Genomic DNA, 21,151 nt, shown 5'->3' on the forward strand with positions numbered 1-21,151 from the left:
CAGCAGCTGGTACAAACACATAGTGCAAACAGAACAACAACAAAAACATACATAATGTAAAATTAATAACACGTGTACAATAAGCAGGAGTTTAGGACCCAGAAAAGGATCAGTTTCTTGAACTCGCTGTTTTGATGCACTGTCAAGTCTCATGGCGTCAATTAGTGATGTGCAGATCGATACTGAAATATCGATACTTCCGATACCAGGTTTGTATGCTCTAGAATTGATACTCAAATGAAAATATCGATACTTTTGATACTTCAGTCATTTGTGGTAATGCATTGCATATCATTAACAGGAACACAGTGGAAAGTCTAAATTGTCTAAATGACGCGCGGTTGGTAGGAACTACTTTTTCTTCCGCCTGGGTAAGTGCGTAACGTGTAAGCGCAGCAGCATGCTGCTCACAAAGTCAGTCTGTGTAGTCAATGGCGGAGCGGAGAGGAGTCAGGTGTGGAGCTATTTCAGCGCCACAAACAGTGAAGACGATGTCTGTAATATCTGTGGGAAACTAATAAACAATATTATAAATAAATACATTAAAAATATATATAAATATTATGTTTGTTTATCATTTTTAAATTTAATTTATGGTTTTATTATTTTACTTATGTTCTTTTTTTAGTGTTTGAAACACTATTTTCGGCTATTGGCCAATCCAAAACGAGGCCACTACCTCAATATAGTTAAGAGTTTAAAGTAAATATATTACTCTGAAGTCTTGCATCCTTAGGATAGGAAGCTATGACTTGAAATACAGTACTTTTTATTTTGTTTTATTACATTTACCAGGCACATTAGGTGCATTTGCACAAAGTATCGGTATCGGATCGGTATCGCCGATACCAGCCTGAATTTTACTCAGTATCAGATCGGAAAGGAAATTTGTGGTATCGCACATCACCAGCGTCAATCAAGCGGTAACCACGCCCCCAAAACCCACTGTCTCATCAGTCACTTATTGTTTTAAGCGGGAGCAGCTGCCAATCAAATTCAATACAAGAAGAAGATGAAGAAAAAGAAAAAGAAAAATGAACATCATGGTTGGAGTACCATAAGATCATAAACCCATAGGAAAACATTTGGAAAGGTAATAAATCAGGTGAGAGGTAGGGGGGCATTTCTGCATTTACTACCATGCAGACAGACTACTTATTCTTCTTACCAAATAATGTCGCCTGACGTGCATTTTCTTATTCGGCTGCAATCTTGGGAAGGGGAGTGAGACCGCGGATGGATTCGAAAAAAGCAAAGGAGGAAAGAAGACATATCGTCGGCGACGAGTGGCGGGCGGCTTGACTCGTTTCCAAGGCTTTTAATTTGATATTGGACGCCAGTGAGACACAATGGATGACAGCCACATCGCGGTCCCCTAACCGTTGTTGCTACGCTACGGTCGTCATTTCCGGTGAGTGCACGACCAACGGCTGTTTGATCCGGGTAACATACCACTGCTTCCCCGCCGAAAACTAGTTAGCAAGCTAGTTAGCCAGCTAAGCTAGCGAGCTAAGCTAGGGAGCTAAATTAGCGAACTAAACTAGCCAGCTAGTTAGCCAGCTAGTTAGGAAGTGAACAGACTTGGCTCTCTTTCTAATACTTTCTTCAGAAGTTGGTTATGCTGCTCTTGTGCTGTCTTTTTATTTATTCACTTTAACCCTATTATCTATTTTTTTCTGCCTCTCTTTTGTTTTAACTGTTGTTGTTTCAGACACCTGAGTCTCCCTACGGGGATAAATAAAGGTATCAATCAATCTAGTTAGCCAGCTAAGCTAGAGAGCTAAGTTAGCAAACTAAGCTAGCCAGCTAGTTAGGAAGTGAACAGACTTGGCTCTTATACTTTCTTCAGAAGTTGGTTATGCTGCTCTTGTGCTGTCATTTTATAATTCACTTTAACCCTATTATCTATTTTTTTCTGCCTCTCTTTTGTTTTAACTGTTCAGACACCTGAGTCTCCCTACGGGGATAAATAAAGGTATAAATCACTCAACAGTTAGCAAGCTATTGTACAATTTGCACAATGTAGGTTACCACACAACTCAACAGCCATTAGTGCTGATCTATAACCACAAATGTATTACCAGCTTTTCTATGTAATACGTTACCTAAACTCAGCTAAATTCACTTGACAGGCTAGGCTGTTCAGGCTAGCTAACATTAGCATAGCTTTAAGGGTAAAAGCTGTAAAATAAACCAATGAGTAATTTTATTGTATCAGATTTATCATAACACTCCCCCACTCAGCTAACTGTGGCAGGGTTTCTTTTTCTTTTTTTTTTTAACCAGCAGGATATTCAACCCTAAAATCACTCTGTTGAGCAAATAAGAACAGCAAAGAGCTTTCAGTCGGTGCTTTTATTGTTTTTCATCATTGACTTTGTGCCATATGTTGTGTTTGTGTCTTGTGTTGTTTGTTCAATATGTTTGTTGTGTGGGGTAGAGCTGCTCCGACAAGGTGAGGATAATCTTTAAATGTCAGTGGAGTGTTTAAACTTATACATCACATGACTGTGCTAGTTTACCTATTTGGTGTTAGGTTTGTGAGAGATAAATTACATTTTTAAACAGCAACAAATTTAACAGCCTTTTGTTTTTTATACATCTAGACTGCCTTGGCATTTAAATGAGTGTTTTTGAGTGTGCAATTTACTCTAGCTGCATTGATGAAATTACTGAAGTCCTATTTTTTCAGGGTAATACATCTACTCTGGACAAAGATGAAATGGTATCGTGTGCTCTCTGGTAGGTACAAGTGCAGAAACAAGACTATTTGCCGACTGTTACAACAGAGTGATGAATTACATCTGAATTTAAATCAATGTTTATGACCTTAAAGTTGGGTATTTTTTGCAGTGGAGCAGGTGGATTAGGTCTGGGATCAGTGCCCAGCCTGCAGCCAGACACCATGTTTTGTTGTGTTTTGTGTGTATGTGTGTGTGTATGTGTATGTGTATGTGTATGTGTGTGTGTGTGTTCTTTTTTTTTTGGCCATTCAGCTGCCAACTGCTGCTGTTCAGAGAGGAGGGAAAACAGGCATCGTTTAATCCTTATCTGACTGTAGGTGTGTGAGACACTGGGTGAGGTTTGATGCTGCCGGGGCGTCGGCGGCACTGCGACGCTACCAGGAGGTTTCCAGGAGCAGGTGAGCTGTGTTTTGCTGGTTTTTTACTCAGTGAATCAGAGGGCGTGTAAAAAATTATAATTATCTCACAGCTTGAGGCCTTGGACTGTGAGAGTGAGTGAAAACAATAGATTGAGTGGATTGCCAAGTGTCAGATTTGAAATTCAGACACTCTTCTCCCTGTTTTATCTCTGTTTCAAACCCAAAAGCTAAATTACAGACGCTAGCCTAAATGAGAAGTTGTATGACTGATAAGAGCCCGATTCTGTTACTTGAGTTCGTTTTTCTTGTTTTGACACCCATTTTACTCCATATAGTTAATGATTGGTACCCTTCAAATAATAAACTTTCTCAAATTAATATATAAACATCACAGTTTAACCTGTCACTGTACATTTCTGTGGACATAATTCATGATTTCATGCGAATGACGAATTATTTCCCAGATGAGTTGTTGATTTTTACAGATGCTTGCTGCTGCTATTGGATGAATGGATGAAACATGTTTTTTTTACTGCAGCCATCAAAACAGAGCAGGGATAAAATCCGACATTATGAAGTAAAATCTTAAAGGTATAACTTTTTTCCTTCGTGACGCAGTTTCCACATGGATGAAAGTGTTTCATATGAGGAAAAGAAAAGAAGGACTGAGGAAAAGAAGTTTGACCAGGGCTCAAAGTCAACCTGCAGATCGAGCGGATAAATCAAGAGAAACTTCGTTCCATGTTGTGTTTTTGTGTTTTTCAGCAGGACCATGGCAGACACACATTATCCACGCTCCTGCTTCATTGTTTGTGTTTCTGCTGTGTTACTACTCGTCCTCCTCGGCCAAGGTAGGTCTGAACATATCCTGATTTCAGCTTGGTCTGGTTTTTCAACCAGAGACCTGTATTTCCTCAGTCAAAATTATAAGACTGGACTGGGGAACATCTCTAATGTCTAACAAGAAAACCCGTTATTTTCTTAAAGCATAGTTTTAGTTTCATTGCTGCACTTTCTTTACTGTAATTGTCAGCAATTAAAAACATATTTACAGTACTTTGCAATATATGTTATTATTATAGCGTAATATTTTAGCCAGCATCTTTCAATTCAGATTGCTGCTCTACATGCTGCTTTTAATTGCCCCTTGGGGATAAATAAAGTTTTTGATTGATTGATTGATTGATTGATTGATTCATTCATTCATTCATTCATTCATTCATTCATTCATTCATTCATTCATTCATTCATTCAGTGAAATTCAGTTGAATCAGGTCAGTTGTGTTGTGTGCTGGAGTTGTACTGAAGAATAAAGCTCAGATCATCACTGAAGGAATGAAGTTCAAGTCACAGATGATGCGAAGGCTGCAGCTTTGTCGCTTTTTGATTTCAGTCACGGTTTTATTTGATGCTTAATAATTTACTCAGACAATTACAAAACAACTTGGAAGATTCAGGGTACATAAACATAACTGTAAACTTCACTTTTAAATGTAATTTCTTTTCTTTTTTTAATCTCGCTGCAGCATTAAGACACAGACAGAAGGAAGACAGACACAGAAGAGACGTCCTGGACTCCACAGGTGATTCTTATCTCTTCTTATTCTTCACATTCATATTATTTACACTGTGAGTTTGTAATAAATCTGTTTTTATCAAGGACTTAGTTTATTCACGGCTGATGATGTTGATGGTCATCAGTGTTTAACCGTGACTTTTATTCTTCTCAGCATCAAAACACACAGATTATTACTATGGTTTAAAATTGGCAGATATTGAAAATTGAAATAGTAAATGAGGAAGAATGATCATAGATCTTTTCAAAACTGAAAATGCATTTGCCCCTAATTATCCACCATTACATTAGCCTCCACCAGCTGACAAATAAATGTGATTGAAAACCGAACGTTCGTGGAAGATGTAAGAAATCATCCACAAGATGTGATTATGAAAACAAAGACATCCAAGTTACATATCTATAATTAATGAAATGTCAATAACTGGCTCAATATATGAGACTAACCCTTACCCTGACCTTGTGTCAGTAAAGTAACCACCACCCCAGGGCCTAATGCCTCTGGCTAACTGTCCCTTTCCTGTCGTTTTTACTACGTCGTGCAATTACAAAGCCGCGTTTTGCTGACGATGCTAATTCCATAATAGAGATTAAAAGCAGAATAAGCTCCCATTGACTTTACTGTCCGCTTTTATTTCCCAGAAATCCCAGCAGAGCTCATCGATCCAGCTGCCATCGACCTCACTCCCCTGGTCAATACTTTAATAAATTCAAGCCAATCAGGTACGTTGTCATAATATCATTCAAGCGGAGGATCAATGCTGGGCTGTAAATCTTTCATGTACATCATGATTAAGCCACAGCTTCAGTCTGTTCCTCTGGTTGTTGTTTTTTTTTCCTGCAGAGGTCAAACTGCTGCTTAGAGTCATGAGATATCAGCTTTAAAGGACGAGTCCACTCAGATCACTCAGGGACATTTGCTCTTAATGTGAACCGTATTCACAAAGATCCCTAGAGTAAGAGTTGCTCTTAGTGATGTTATTCTAAGAAAAATCTTTAATTTCCTCTTACAGTTAAGACTGGGACCTTGGTAAGATAAAAGTTATTCACAAAGCAGCACAGCCCTTAAAGAGATAGTTCAACATTTTGGCCCATTGCCATAATCCCTATAGTCATAGCAGTAGGTTTGTTACCTTTATTTGTTGGTGCAAGCTATTTTTTAGAACTGCCGTGCTGTGAGCTGCTCAGAGCTACGCTACGGAGGCTCATGGGATTTCTTGTTTTCCCTCATCAAACTCATCAAATACACAATCCAACAACTCCACAACGCTCTGGTGGACAAGTTGTGACCTGCACATTCACCACGCTATGAGATAATAACACAACGTTACCAGACAGAGTTGTTTTAGAGGGAAATGCAGAGACTGATGATGAAAAACTGTCCCTGAAGGCAACGCGCATCAGCTGTTTTGCATGAATTTACCTCTTAAACAACTCTGTGTGGTAACGTTGTGTTATTATCTCATAGCGTGGCGAATGTGCAGGTCACAACTTGTCCACCAGAGCGTTGTGGAGTTGTTGGATTGTGTATTTGATGAGTTTGATGAGGGAAAAAGAAAAGAAATCCCATGAGCCTATGTAACTCTGAGCAGCTCACAGCTCGGCAGTTCTAAAAATAGCTCGCAGTCGCACCAACAAATAAAGGTAACAAACCTACTGCTATGACTATAGCGATTATGGCAATGGGCCAGTTTGCCAAAATGTTGAACTATCCCTTTAAGTGAGCTCTTTAGGTGACAAACAGGAGGAGGGGGGACTTTTAGGAGGCTTGAGAGTTTCCTAAGAAGAGAAGGAAATGACAGAAAGACAGAGAGAGATATTCTCCAAACACTGAATGACAGTGATTTAATGAAACACTACAGATTAGACTGATAAAAGATTAGTTTTAATTTTATTAAATAGTTGACAGCTGAGTATATATTCCTCATTAACATAAAATTATAGTCTAGGAAGTAGTTTAATGACAAACATGCCGATTAAACATAGTGGTGGTGTAGTCTTCATACAGTGCTGTCAGTTCATTACTAGGAGTGCATTTAGGTTTTTGGACCATCCCAGTCATCAGTCATTTACACTGCAGATCCAGTGTGAAGTGTAATTACTCACAGGTCTCGTCCGTCAGGTTCCCGTCAGCTCTTCTCCCTCCTCAGTGTGACGTCCTACAGCTCTCTGGCCCTGCACAAACTCACCCTGCTGGTCTACAACAGTAAGTGTTGACCTCCTCGTATGAACTTTGGCCTCCTCTGTAGATGCTCAGTGACTGAAGGGAATAAACTGTAGAACCAAATCATCCAGGTTTAGCAGCGGTTGTGTGTGTAGAGCTGACTGTAGCAAATATAACTTGGTCAGTGGTGCCATCTTGTGGTGTGAGTGTGTAACTGCCTGTTGTGGATATAACTACATTATAGTAAAAAGCTTTAAAGTCTTAACATGCATTAAGGATTTCAAAATAAATGCATAAAGCAAAATTATAGAATCAGTGAAGAGAAGCACTGGATTGATTCTGTCCATAAATTTAACCAGTGAATGAAAAAAACTGAACAAGACAGAGTTCCTACTGGTGATTCAAATGTTTTAGGTTTGTGCATTTGAAGAAGGGAAAAAAAGGTTGAGATGTTTAAAAAAAAAAAAAAATAGACATGGAACATTAAAAATGCTTGAATTTATGCAGTTGAAATAGCTCGACACTCTTTCAGTATTTGTTGTTCTTGTTACTCATAAACTCACTGTTCAGTGTCTGTGTCTTTTGCCCACATTAGAAATGATCTTTAATTGTGTTAGAGAAGAAAACACAATACGCTCCCTATTTGAGGGATGATTGGGGAAAATATGTGTTTATGTAAATGTGAGGAATGTCAGCTGATTGATCGGTTATATTAATTTTTTTCAATCAATAGAGACCCCAAAAATCCCACATTGGTTGGACTCTACTCAGGAGTCCCTTTCAGACTCATCAGAGATTTATATTAGAAAGTTGTGTCACCGGTTGGATTTGATCAGGCTTTGCCACTTTCAGGCCGTTTCTCTATTTATCCGTCAGTTGCTTCATGTTGCAGCTTCAGACACTCTTTTGTGAAACCTTCTGTAACGTGTTTTGTTTTTGTGTTTTTCCAGTTTCCAGCATCAGGAGCTTAGAAAAGAACGTGTTCAGGAGAAGATTCTGTTACTGTGTCACCAACGACACCAACGACTTGACAGGTGGGAACAATCCGATCATTCGGTCTCGGTGTTGAATTATTTTTCTCTTGTCAACACTTTCCCACTTCAGACTTCTTCTGTCTTTGATCAGACTTCACAGCCATCCTGTTGGACGTGATCGGAAACTCTACAAGTTACCTGCACGAGCTCTTTAAATCTACCTCCATATTGTCAGGTACTGTACATGGGTGTAAGCTGACGAACACTCTGACAGCCTGGTCCTCTACTTCCTCTTGTTGATGTGCTGACTGTGTGTTGTGTGTTGGTCAGTGAGTCAGAAGAACAACTCGGAGTGTATCTACATCTGTGTGATGGCCGGTAAGATGGGTAAGTCCAGTAGAGCTCAGTGGATCTGTCCTACTCGCTTTAGCTGAGATAATGTCAGTGAGTCAGTGTGATACCTCGTGTGTCTTTGTCCAGGCAGTGAGGTGCCTGAGCTGTGGGAGGTCGACTCCATCATTCCTCTCTTCAACCAGACCATCGTGGAGGGGCCACACAGAGGTCGGGTCGAGAACTCAGCATTAACATTATTATTATTATTAATTATTAAAGCCCCTTATTTGGCTTTTTATTAGCAAAAATCATACGTATTTCACTGAAGTGGAATCACACCCGCATACAAATGAAAGCTTTCTCGTACCTTAGAATGAGTTGTTACAAGTCGTTACAAATACATAAGTGGGCGATGCACCGAACCGAGGCGGCCATGTTGCATCGCCATTTTTTACCTTGAGTGGCAGCGTGACCGTAGGTAACCACGGAAACTCAGCGGAGCTGTCAGCTCGGCCTGTTAAAACTGTCACCACTGTGTAGTGTGAGGAAGGACGGAGGCACTGGTGTTGCATTCAGGTGCAGTCAGGCAGACGGCCGTCGGCAAACCAACCGGATGTCATTTTACGCAACGAGAGAAAGACGGTAAAACGTCATCACCATGACAACATATTGTCAGGCCTGTATTGTTTTGCCTCGTGCTGGCGGACTGCTTGTTTACATAGACGCTTGTTTACATAGACGCATGCAGCATCTGTTGTCTGTCTGACGTCTGCCCGATTTCACGTGAATGCAACATCAAGAATACGTTCTGATATGCAACCGCACCGCTAGATGGGGGGAATTCCTACACATTATACCTTTAACATTATTGGCCTCAGGCAGAAAAAGGAAGTTCATATGTTAACGTGTGGGATTTTAAAAGACGCCCAAAGAGTTCATGGGTATTTAAAATAAGATAATTTCATGAACTGGTGCTGCCATGAAAATGAATGAAATTCATGGTGAGATTGGTGTTTTTAAAGGTTAAAGAAGAAACAAGGAGATGACAGTCAGGTTGTTTTTGTCACTCACTGACATTAAGCGACTGAACCACTAGGTGGCAGCATTAGCTGCTAGTTTGAAACACATGTGAGGATAAAACCAACAACAGCAACAGTTCACCTTCTTTTCTTTCACTGACTTATTCATCTTCTTTGTCATTTTGAATTTAGACATAATTAGATTGAAGTTTTCTTCCTTTTCTCGTAGGTAACGTCTCCTCGTTCAGGCTCCCTGATGGTGAGTCAGTCACGAGCATCTGTTGTCATCCATCAGACACTAAAGAGCCGTTAGACTCATGCTTTGTTTCCAAATATCTCATTTCAAACCTCAGAATGGCACCAGCTGCCCACGAATGTGAGTCACGTCTCTCCATCTGGGCTGAGCTCCATGTTAACCAGCAGAGTCCATTCGACTGCACATGGTGAGTCTGCAGGAGGCCGCCGATGATCATTAAACGTTTTATCTGACATCAGACTCACTCTGTTAAATCTGCCAGTAAAAATCACAATTATTTGTCTAATTAGTGCCAAATTATGAAGTTGTTTTTTCCAGAAAAAGAAAGTTATTAGAGGCATCTAAAATGAAGTGTGATCAAGAAATTATCGTGTATTATAGTGACTCTCCTGCTGAAAATACACAGTTTGCCAAATTTGTGATCTCTTTTATTGTTTCCTCTCGTCTGTGTTTTGTTTCTCAGTTTCATCAACAGTTGTGGACGAAACAACAGCAACTCAACCTGCAACCACCACGACACCACGTGGAACTATGACAGATAAACTGGAGATAACAACACAAACAGTGACGACACAAATATCCTCAATACAAATGGCGACCACAGCTCAGTCACAAGCCACAGAACAACCAGCAACAACAATAACAGTTCTACAGCCGATTGCACCGTCAGTGCAGCCGACCACCTCCCCACCGGTCACAACAGCTGCAGTCGGTACAACCCTGCTGACCACAGAGGCGTCTAAACCCACGACCTCCTCACCAGGGATCAGTGTGACCCGGATCACCACAGCCTCACACCCAACGACCCAACGTACGACTCCAAGTGTCCGTCCTACAGCGGGAACGACAGTGGTGAGCAGGACTACAAAACATCTGATCTGGAGAACTACAACACCCAGCAAGTCTGTGGAAACAGAGAGACCAGGTAAATATCTCTCAGGTCAGTAGGTTTAATATCATAGGAATCAGTGGTTGGTGAAATCCTGTCTGTGTTGTGGTGTTGGATCTACAGAGTCAGGTAGGACGCACAAACTAAAGAGCTGGTTCACCCAGAACACTGAAAAGTATCAACAAAACTACACAACATCAAACATCTGTACTGCTGACAGGATAAGACAAGAAAGATGGAAAAAGAAAAAGGAAATCCAGACTGTATTCCCAACTTTTCTCTTTATTTGAGTTAAAACAATCATCCACGCAATCACTTTGTTTTCCCAAGTAAATCATCAATCATCTCCTCATTGATTGTTATCATGATATTTACACTCTGATTAAAGCTAATAAACATTATGTTTGAGTGGATTTGAACAGCAACAACAACATTTGATCTGACCGAAACAGCAATGTAAATGTGATTTCTTAGTTTCTACAGTGAGAACAAACCTCAGTGATAAATGAAGGTCTGGTGATTTCTCTGTAAAGGCCCAAACAACAACACACAAACACATCAACACAAATATCCAACAAACATTTAGATCTCAGAGAAGTTTCTATTTTCATGTGGAGAAATGTGAGTTTAGGTAAAGAAACATCATCATGAGCAGTGATCTCCTCCACGGCTCCAGCTCCACCTCAACAAACTCAAACATCAACACAACAAGAAATGACAAGAGGTCAAAGTCCCGCCCATAATGTTTGATTGACAGGTGATCTCTGTGCAGTGCAGAGCACAGCAATGAGCTTTTAGCAACAAACATGGAGACTAAAGAAAGTGATGAAGTAAAATACAGATTTTAACCAACTGCACCTTCAGTGATCTTTGTCTATTTGAGTTTACACAACTCTGCTGTGGCTCCAGGACAAACGTAAACTCCAGCATGTAGAGGCTGAGTGAATGTGGTCTGGACTCTGTGGAGGAGAGTCATGGTTTGAGAGATGCTGTAGAAGGACAGAATACCTGCTCTGTGATCCAGGTACACTCCTACTCTGGAGGACTGAGGACCTGAGACTGGAGTCTGGATGTTGTTGAACCAAAATGTGAAACTGTTGTTGTCACAAACTAGCACCCAAGATTTGTCATTGTCCCCAAATGAACTTTCACACCCTGCTCTGCTGATATTCTTGTATGCAACTGTTACATCAACTCTTACTCCTCTCCACTCCACCTCCCAGTAACAACGTCCAGTCAGACTCTCTCTACTCAGGACCTGAGCATATTCAGTGAATCTGTCTGGGTGACGAGAGTGAGACTGATCTTTACCTCGTGTTACTTTTCTGTTTCCCTCAGATAATAACAGTTCTGTGTGTGCTGTGTTTCGATCCAATGTGATTTTCTGTGAATATCTTAAGAAGTCAGCTCTGGTCCTGGGCTCTGGTGGTGACAGTAAAACATCCACTTGAGTCTCTGTCAGTGAGATGTTTGTCCATGTGTCTCTCAGAAGGTCCTGTAGTTGATCTCTGAGCTCTGACACAGCTGCTGTCACATCCTCAAAGTGTCTGAGAGGACGGATATTGATGCTGGATGAGTGTGTGGATGGACTGAGTGCTGGCAGTGAGGGGTAGTTGTGTAGAAACTGGGTGTGATCCTCTGTGTGTGACAGCAGCTTCAGCTCAGCGTCTTTCCTCTTCAGCTCAGTGATCTCCTGCTCCAGCTTCTTCTCAAGCTCTTTGACTCCACTCACTTGAGTTTCCTGCTGGGATCTGATCTGCTGCTTCAGCTCAGAGCTTCTTTTCTCCATGAGACGGATCAGCTGAGTGAAGATCTTCTCACTGTCCTCCACTGCTTTATCAGCAGAACCATTGATGGCCTCCACCTCCTGTTGAAGCACCTTCACATCTTTCTCTGTGTCCTGGATTCTCTGCTGGATGTTTTGTCGACTGAGCTCCAGCTCTCTCTGCCTCTCAGTCCTTTCTGCTGCAGCTGAGACTGTGTCGTGGCCTTTATGTTCATCCACAGAGCAGAGATAACAGATACACTGCTGATCAGTGCGGCAGAACATCTTCATCACCTCATCATGACGAGAGCAGATGTTCTCCTGGAGCTTCTTGGAGGGCTCCATCAGCTTATGTTTCTTGAATGGAGCTACATCATAATGAGGCTGCAGGTGTTTTTCACAATAAGAAGCCAGACATGTCAAACAGGACTTGACAGCTTTGAGTTTTCTCCCAGTGCAGAAATCACAGGCCACATCTTCAGGTCCAGCATAGCAGTGATCAGCAGGAGCAGCTTGGAGTCCAGTCTTCTTCAGCTCCTCCACTAAAGCTGCTAACATGGTGTTTTTCACCAGGTCAGGTCTTGGTGTGAAGTTTTTCCTACACTGGGGACAGCTGTAGATTTTCTTCCCATCCTCTTCATCCCAGTGGGTTTTAATACAGCTGAAGCAGTAGCTGTGTCCACAGGGAATAGTCACTGGATCCTTCAGTAGATCCAGACAGATGGAACAAGAGAAGGTCTCCTGGTCTAGATGAACTCCTTTCTGCGCCATTTCACCTCTCACAGACGACGACTGTCTGAGTTTCTGTTGCTCAGAAGTGAAACTAGTTTGAGCTCTGATCTAAACAACATGTATCTCTGCTGTGAACGGGGCCTTTCAGCTCCTCCTCTTCACCACATGTTGGTTCCACCCATCTTCAAACTGTAGATCTGAAGGGGAGGGAACAAGGAAACACATGATCAGGGTGCAGCTCACTGTGTTTGAGAGCAGGAAGAAGAGGGAGGGGATAAGATGAGACTCTCCCGTGTGTTTTTAACTTTTGTACGACACAAAGATCAGAATATGACAAATAAAAATACAGCTTTCCAGACTTACTCACCGCATACACAAACAACTAATGCACAAAGTGTTGTATTTCTCACTTTATTTATCAGGGACAGTGCATTTAGACATTGGTATATCTCCTGGTTAGACTTTTAGGAAATGACACACACACATTACAAGACTTACAGATATAAAGACTAATAGTAAAGCAGAGACAGATCATCAGTGTGTAGAGCACTGGTCCCTGTGATGCAGGTGTCGACCTCTTTGCTGTTGTTCTCTGATGTTTTGAGGAGACAAACATCTTAATACAAAGTCATGTATATATCAGATAGAGACAGGACAAGCTTCAGGTGTGTTAAAAAAAATGGTTTCAGCCAAGAAGAGATTTGTTCACTAGATGCAGAGAAACAACTTGTGGAATGAACAACAAAAACCAAGCCTTAATTTAAGCAGCCTCAGTCCACTTTCTAATGGCCAGATTGCCTCAACACCTATGCGAGACCCTCCAGCACTCATTCTCTGACTCACCCCCAAGTTTAGACTCCACCCTCCTAGGACCACCTCTCCTCGTTTATGCCCCGGGAAACACAACAGCCTTCTGTCGTTTACCATGAGTTTCATCTGTCCTTCTCCTGCGTCTTGTCTGCTTGTGGCTTTTTGGGGAGCCACTGCTTTGAAGTCATCCGGAAAACCCATGTCTCTTAAAGGGATAGTTCAACATTTTGGCAAATTGGCCCATTGCCATAATCGCTATAGTCATAGCAGTAGGTTCATTACCTTTAATTGTCGGTGCAAGCTATTTTCAGTACGGCGGAGCGCAGCAGCTGGCTGCTCAGAGCTACGCTATGGAGGCTAACGGAATTTCTTGGTTTCCCTCATTAAACTCATCAAATTCAACATCCCAAAACTCCACAGCGCTTTTGTAGACAAGTTGTGAGCTGCACAACCACCACGCTATGAGATAATGACGGAACGATACGAAACGGAGCCGTTTTCGAGGTAAATTCATACAAAACCGCTGATGCGCGTTGCGTTCAGGGACAGTTTTTCAGCAAGCAGTCTCCGTATTTACCCTGTATTTACCTCAAAAACGGCTCCGTTTCGTATCGTTCCGTCATTATCTCATAGCGTGGTGGTTGTGCAGGTCACAACTTGTCTACAAAAGCGCTGTGGAGTTTTGGGATGTTGAATTTGATGAGTTTAATGAGGGAAACCAAGAAATTCCGTTAGCCTCCATAGCGTAGCTCTGAGCAGCCAGCTGCTGCGCTCCGCCGTACTGAAAATAGCTTACACCTACAATTAAAGGTAATGAACCTACTGCTATGACTATAGCGATTATGGCAATGGGCCAATTTGCCAAAATGTTGAACTATCCCTTTAATACCTTATCTCTTTGAGTCTTACTCCATCTGCTGGTTCAACAATCCCTCTGTCCATTCACAACCTTCTGTTGACCTTCCCTTGTGGGTTTGTCTGTTTCACTGCCTGCTCACCTGTTGCCAACTCTGCTCCGAACCCAACCGGCCCTCCAAAAATACCATCGCTCATCCCTGAACCCACACTTAACACTCAGTTTCCCCATGATCTCAACAAGCTACAAGAACAGAACTGTCATCATCTATCTGGACCCTGCACATGCTTACTTGTTTCCCTCTGCTGCTCACCTGAAATCTGCCCCACCCTGTCAGTCAGTGACTCTAACAAGAGTTTTAATGAAGGTCATTACATTCTGCTTGTCCGAATTGTGCTCAAAATACACCACAACCTGTTACATATTGAATTTAATTCCAACAGAAAATAAAGATATGTGGCCCATTTATTATTTTTATGAGGAAACTAGTTTGTTAATATCAGACAAAAACATATTTTGTGTTTTTGTGTTTTGTGGCACAACACACACACACACACACACACACACATTTACACACAAACATAAGACTCAATAAGAAATGAATTCAATAAGCAGAGTGGAAACCAAACTAAACGATATGCTCCCCTACAGATGAGTAATGCTGCAACTGCTCGTTTCTTTTAAAGTGAGCTTGGTGTGTTCAGTCTCCTCCACAAAAACACTGCAATGACACAGTTAGAGATGAGGAAAATAACCTTTATTTAAACAACACAAGTAAAATTTCAACAGTGTAGTTCTGATCAAAACAGATTTAGATTTTGGTTTTACGAAGACTGGTTAAAAAAAATAAATTGAAGGAGAAGAAATAAGGAAAACGATTTTACTTTATCAACACTCTAATTTCCGTTCTGTACTGTTTCTAATTTTAACTGTAGAAACGTCTCCACTTAAAAAAATCTCAAGGTTGTTGGTGGGTAACATCCAAAAGAACAGATTTGCTTCATCTACACAGTCACTTTGTTTCACCAAAAAGTAATCAATCATCTCCTCATTGATTATTATGATGATATTTACACATCATCATACACACATACACAGAAACACAAATATCCAACAAACATTTAGAGCTCAGAGAAGTTTCTGTTTTCATGTGTAGAAATGTGAGTTTAGGTAAAGAAACATCATCATGAACAGTGATCTCCTCCATGGCTCCAGCTCCACCTCAACAAACTCAAACGTCAACACAACAAGAAATGACAAGAGGTCAAAGTCCCGCCCACAATGTTTGATTGACAGGTGATCTCTGTGCAGTGCAGAGACACAACAGCAATGAGACTTTAGCAACAAACATGGAGACTAAAGAAAGTGATGAAATAAAATACAGATTTTAACCAACTGCACCTTCAATGATCTTTGTCTATTTTAGTTTACGCAACTCTGCTGTGGATTGATATTCAACATAAAATCCAGCATGTAGAGGCTGAGTGAATGTGGTCTGGACTCTGTGGAGGAGAGTCATGGTTTCAGAGACGCTGTAGAAGGACAGAATACCTGCACTGTGATCCAGGTATACTCCTACTCTGGAGGACTGAGGACCTGAGACTGGAATCTGGGTGTTGTTGAACCTAAATGTGAAACTGTTGTTAGAACAATCTAATGACCAAGATTTGTCATTGTCTCCAAATGAACTTTCATCTCCTGATCTGCTAATATTCTTGTATGCGACTGCTACATCAACTCTTTTTCCTCTCCTCTCCACCTCCCAGTAACAACGTCCAGTCAGACTCTCTCTACTCAGGACCTGATACCATGAAGTGAATCTGTGTGGGTGACGAGAATATGTCTGATCTTTCCTCATAATTGTCACTTTCCTGTTTCCCTCAGATAATAACAGAGATGTGTTTGCTGTGTTTGGATCCAGTGTGATTTCCTGTGAATATCTTAAGAATCCAGCTCTGGTCCTGGGCTCTGGTGGTGACAGTAAAACATCCACTTCAGTCACTGCCAGTGAGATGTTTGTCCATGTGTCTCTCAGAAGGTCCTGTAGTTCGTCTCTGAGCTCTGACACAGCTGCTGTCACATCCTCAAAGTATCTGAGAGGACGGATATTGATGCTGGATGAGTGTGCACATTGACTGAGTGCCAGTGAGGGGTAGTTGAGTAGAAACTGAGTGTGATCCTCTGTGTGTGACAGCAGCTTCAGCTCAGCGTCTTTCCTCTTCAGCTCAGTGATCTCCTGCTCCAGCTTCTTCTGAAGCTCTTTGACTCCACTCACTTGAGTTTCCTGCTGGGATCTGATCTGCTGCTTCAGCTCAGAGCTTCTTTCCTCTATGAGACGGATCAGCTCATTGAAGATCTTCTCATTGTCCTCCACTGCTTTATCAGCAGAGTCATTGATGGCCTCCACCTCCTGTTGAAGCACCTTCACATATTTCTCTGTGTCCTGGATTCTCTGCTGGATTTTTTGCTCCAGCTCTCTCTGCCTCTCAGTCCTTTCTGCTGCAGCTGAGACTGTGTCGTGGCCTTTATGTTCATCCACAGGGCAGAGATAACAGATACACTGCTGATCAGTGCGACAGAACATCTTCATCACCTCATCATGACGAGAGCAGATGTTCTCCTGGAGCTTCTTGGAGGGCTCCACCAGCTTGTGTTTCTTTAATGGAGCTACATCATAATGAGGCTGCAGGTGTTTCTCACAGTAGGAGGCCAAACACGTCAAACAGGACTTGACAGCTTTGACTTTTCTCCCAGTGCAGAAATCACAGGCCACATCTTCAGGTCCAGCATAGCAGTGATCAGCAGGAGCAGCTTGGAGTCCAGTCTTCTTCAGCTCCTCCACTAAAGCTCCAAACATGACGTTTTTCACCAGGTCAGGTCTTGGTGTGAAGTTCTTCCTACACTGAGGACAGCTGTAGATTTTCTTCCCATCCTCTTCATCCCAGTGGGTTTTAATACAGTTGAAGCAGTAGCTGTGTCCACAGGGAATAGTCACTGGATCCTTAAGTAGATCCAGACAGATGGAACAAGAGAAGGTCTCCTGGTCCAGATGAACTCCTTTCTGCGCCATTTCACCTCTCACAGACGACGACTGTCTGAGTTTCTGTTGCTCAGAAGTGAAACTAGTTTGAGCTCTGATCTATAAACAACATGTATCTCTGCTGTGAACGGGGCCTGTCAGCTCCTCCTCTTCACCACATGTTGGTTCCACCCATCTTCAAACTGTAGATCTGAAGGGGAGGGAACAAGGAAACACATGATTGGGGTGGAGCTCTATGTGTTTAGGAGCAGGAAGAAGAGGGAGGTGATAAGATGAGACTCTCCCCTGTGTGTTTAACCTTTGTATGACACAAAGATCAGAATATGACAAATCAAAATACAGCTCTCCAGACTTACTCACCGCACACAGACAATAACAGCACAAAGTGTTTTATTTCTCACTTTATTTTTCAGGGACAATGCATTTAGACATTGGTATGTCTCCTGGTTAGACTTTTAGGAAATGACACACACACATTACAAGACTTTAAAATAGATATAAAGACTAATAATAAAGCAGAGACAGTTGATCAGTGTGTAGAGAACTGATCTCTGTGACGGAGGTGTCGACCTCTTTGCTGTTGTTCTCTGATGTTTTGAGGAGACAAACATTGTAATACAAACTCATGTATTCATCAGATAGAGACAGGGCGAGCTTAGGTGTGTTTGGATAAAAACCTGGTTTTAGCTGAGAAGAGATTTGTTCACTAGATGCAGAGAAACAACTTATGGAATGAACAACAACAACCAAGCCTTAATTTAAGCAGCCTCAGTCCACTTTCTCATGGCCAGATTGTCTCAGCACCCATGCGAGACCTTCCAGCACTCATTCTTAGACTCACTCCCTGGTTTTGACTCCACCCACCTAGGACCACCTCTCCTTGACTCTGCCCCAGGAAATACGACAGCCTTCCGTCCTTTACCACGAGTTTCATCTGTCCTTCTCCTGCGTCTTGTCTGATTGTGGCTTTTTGGGGAGTCACTGCTTTGAAGTCATCTTTGAGTCTTACTCCATCTGCTGGTTCAACAATCCCCCTGTCCATTCACAACCTTCTGTTGACCTGTCCCCGGTGGTTTATTTGTCTCACTGCCTGCTCACCTGTTGCCAACTCTGTTCTGAACCCACCTGCCCTTCAAAAATACCGTTGCTCGGGGCGATGCGTGGCGCAGTGGGTAGAGCGCCCGCCCCATGTAGAGGCTATAGTCCTCGCCGCAGGCGGCCCCGGTTCGAATTCCGTGTCGGGCAGCCCTTTCCTGCATGTCATTCCCCCTCTCTCTGCCTCCCCGTTTCCTGTCTATCTCTACTAGGTACTATCAAATAAAAATAAAAAAAGGCAAAAAGCCAAAAAAATATACTTAAAAAAATTTCAACAGTGTAGTTCTGATCTAGAAATGTTTCCACTTAAGAAAATCACAAGGTTGTTGGTGGGTAACATCCGAAACAATGTATTTGTGTCATGTACACAGTCACTTTGTTTCACCAAAAAGTAATCAATCATCTCCTCATTGATTATTATCCTGATATTTACACATCATCATACACACATACACAGAAACACAAATATCCAACAAACATTTAGAGCTCAGAGAAGTTTCTATTTTAATGTATAGAAATGTGAGTTTAGGTAAAGAAACATCATCATGAGCAGTGATCTCCTCCACGGCTCCAGCTCCACCTTAACAAACTCAAACATCAACACAACAAGAAATGACAAGAGGTCAGAGTCCCACCCATAATGTTTGATTGACAGGTGATCTCTGTGCAGTGCAGAGACACAACAACAATGAGCTTTTAGCAACAAACATGGAGACTAAACTAAAATACAGATTTTAACCAACTGCACCTTCAATGATCTTTGTCTATTTGAGTTTACACAACTCTGCTGTGTTACAACCAAGGGCCCGAACTCCAGCATGTAGAGGCTGAGTGAATGTGGTCTGGACTCTGTGGAGGAGAGTCATGGTTTCAGAGACGCTGTAGAAGGACAGAATACCTGCTCTGTGATCCAGGTACACTCCTACTCTGGAGGACTCAGGACCTGAGACTGGAGTCTTGATCTTGTTGAACCAAAAATCATATCTGTCGTTGTAACAATGTAATGCCCAAGATTTGTCATTGTATCCAAACTGACCTTCTGCCCCTTCTCTGCTGATATTCTTGTATGCGACTGCTACACAAACTCCTCGTCCTCTCCACTCCACCTCCCAGTAACAACGTCCAGTCAGATTCTCTCTACTCAGTACCTGAGGATATGTAGGGAATCTGTCTGGGTGATCAGGATAAGGCTGATCTGTACTTTGTGTTACATTTCTGTTTCCCTCAGATAATAACAGACGTGTGTTTGCTGTGTTTGGATCTAGTGTGATTTCCTGTGAATATCTTAGGAAGTCAGCTCTGGTCTTGGGCTCTTTTGGTGACAGTAAAACATCCACTTCAGTCACTGTCAGTGAGATGTTTGTCCATGTGTCTCTCAGAAGGTCCTGTAGTTTATCACTGAGCTCTGACACAGCTGCTGTCACATCCTCAAAGTATCTCAGAGGACGACTATTGATGCTGGATGAGTGTGTAGATTGACTGAGTGCTGACAGTGAGGGGTAGTTGAGTAGGAACTGGGTGTGATCCTCTGTGTGTGACAGCAGCTTCAGCTCAGCGTCTTTCTTCTTCAGCTCAGTGATCTCCTGCTCCAGCTTCTTCTGAAGCTCTTTGACTCCACTCACTTGAGTTTCCTGCTGGGATCTGATCTGCTGCTTCAGCTCAGAGCTTCTTTCCTCCATGAGACGGATCAGATGAGTGAATATCTTCTTATTGTCCTCCACTGCTTTATCAGCAGAGCCATTGATGGCCTCCACCTCCTGTTGAAGCACCTTCACATCTTTCTCTCTGTCCTGGATTCTCTGCTGGATTTTTTGCTCCAGCTCTCTCTGCCTCTCAGTCCTTTCTGCTGCAGCTGAGACTGTGTCATGGCCTTTATGTTCATCGACAGGGCAGAGATAACAGATACACTGCTGATCAGTGCGGCAGAACATCTTCATCACCTCATCATGACGAGAGCAGATGTTCTCCTGGAGCTTCTTGGAGGGCTCAACCAGCTTGTGTTTCTTTAATGGAGCTGCTTCATAATGAGGCTGCAGGTGTTTCTCACAGTAGGAAGCTGCACACGTCAAACAAGACTTGATAGCTTTGAGTTTTCTCCCAGTGCAGACATCACAGGCCACATCTTCAGGTCCAGCATAGCAGTGATCAGCAGGAGCAGCTTGGAGTCCAGTCTTCTTCAGCTCCTCCACTAAAGCTGCTAACATGGTGTTTTTCACCAGATCAGGTCTTGGTGTGAAGTTTTTCCTACACTGAGGACAGCTGTAGATTTTCTTCTCGTCCTCTCCATCCCAGTGGGTTTTAATACAGTTGAAGCAGTAGCTGTGTCCACAGGGAATAGCCACTGGATCCTTCAGTATATCCAGACAGATGGAACAAGAGAAGGTCTCCTGGTCCAGATAAACTCCTTTCTGCGCCATTTCACCTCTCACAACGGCTGTCTGAGTTTCTGTTGCTCAGAAGTGAAACTAGTTTGAGCTCTGATCTAAACAACATGTGTCTCTGCAGTGAACGGGGCCTGTCAGCTCCTCCTCTTCACCAC

The 21,151-nt window shown here is 42.3% G+C and overlaps 4 protein-coding genes across 9 annotated transcripts in view; 1 reads left to right on the forward strand and 3 right to left on the reverse strand.

Moving 5' to 3' along the window:
• The first annotated feature begins 2,267 nt into the window (after positions 1 to 2,267).
• The window catches only part of hhla1 (HHLA1 neighbor of OC90), a 33,059-nt gene continuing 14,175 nt past the window's right edge, over positions 2,268 to 21,151 (forward strand). The window contains exons 1-14 of one of the 6 annotated variants that reach the window (XM_085805395.1): positions 2,268 to 2,455; positions 2,693 to 2,742; positions 3,062 to 3,142; positions 3,869 to 3,954; positions 4,630 to 4,686; positions 5,322 to 5,402; positions 6,802 to 6,885; positions 7,794 to 7,877; positions 7,969 to 8,052; positions 8,148 to 8,204; positions 8,298 to 8,378; positions 9,399 to 9,428; positions 9,523 to 9,612; positions 9,889 to 10,350. In XM_085805395.1, the coding sequence (XP_085661521.1) occupies positions 2,723 to 2,742; positions 3,062 to 3,142; positions 3,869 to 3,954; positions 4,630 to 4,686; positions 5,322 to 5,402; positions 6,802 to 6,885; positions 7,794 to 7,877; positions 7,969 to 8,052; positions 8,148 to 8,204; positions 8,298 to 8,378; positions 9,399 to 9,428; positions 9,523 to 9,612; positions 9,889 to 10,350 (1,297 nt within the window). In that variant the 5' untranslated portion in view covers positions 2,268 to 2,455; positions 2,693 to 2,722. Of the gene's footprint in view, positions 2,456 to 2,508; positions 2,747 to 2,996; positions 3,143 to 3,868; positions 3,955 to 4,629; positions 4,687 to 5,321; positions 5,403 to 6,801; positions 6,886 to 7,793; positions 7,878 to 7,968; positions 8,053 to 8,147; positions 8,205 to 8,297; positions 8,379 to 9,398; positions 9,429 to 9,522; positions 9,613 to 9,888; positions 10,351 to 21,151 lie in introns of those variants that run through there. The other 5 variants (XM_085805396.1, XM_085805398.1, XM_085805397.1 and 2 more) reach the window with 5 other exon arrangements.
• On the reverse strand, positions 10,787 to 12,862 carry LOC146969834 (tripartite motif-containing protein 16-like). The gene has a single exon (XM_085805425.1). It carries the CDS (start codon positions 12,848 to 12,850, stop codon positions 11,189 to 11,191), a length of 1,662 nt encoding a protein of 553 aa, XP_085661551.1. The 5' UTR covers positions 12,851 to 12,862; the 3' UTR covers positions 10,787 to 11,188.
• On the reverse strand, positions 15,182 to 17,547 carry LOC146969835 (tripartite motif-containing protein 16-like). Its single transcript, XM_085805418.1, has one exon. It carries the CDS (start codon positions 17,545 to 17,547, stop codon positions 15,895 to 15,897), a length of 1,653 nt encoding a protein of 550 aa, XP_085661544.1. The 3' UTR covers positions 15,182 to 15,894.
• On the reverse strand, positions 18,912 to 21,029 carry LOC146969836 (tripartite motif-containing protein 16-like). Its single transcript, XM_085805419.1, has 2 exons — positions 19,334 to 21,029; positions 18,912 to 19,098 (listed from the first exon to the last, which is right to left on the reverse strand). Exon 1 carries the CDS (start codon positions 21,027 to 21,029, stop codon positions 19,377 to 19,379), a length of 1,653 nt encoding a protein of 550 aa, XP_085661545.1. The 3' UTR covers positions 18,912 to 19,098; positions 19,334 to 19,376.

This window comes from Trachurus japonicus, chromosome 17 (assembly GCF_045865225.1).
Source record: "Trachurus japonicus isolate A0001 chromosome 17, Traja_1.0".
Classification (NCBI taxonomy): Eukaryota; Metazoa; Chordata; class Actinopteri; order Carangiformes; family Carangidae; genus Trachurus; species Trachurus japonicus.

Bases quoted from the DNA above. Each gene is read 5' to 3' on its own strand.
- LOC146969834 (XM_085805425.1), bottom strand. From the start codon at position 12,850: ATGGCGCAGAAAGGAGTTCATCTAGACCAGGAGACCTTCTCTTGTTCC.
- LOC146969835 (XM_085805418.1), bottom strand. From the start codon at position 17,547: ATGGCGCAGAAAGGAGTTCATCTGGACCAGGAGACCTTCTCTTGTTCC.
- LOC146969836 (XM_085805419.1), bottom strand. From the start codon at position 21,029: ATGGCGCAGAAAGGAGTTTATCTGGACCAGGAGACCTTCTCTTGTTCC.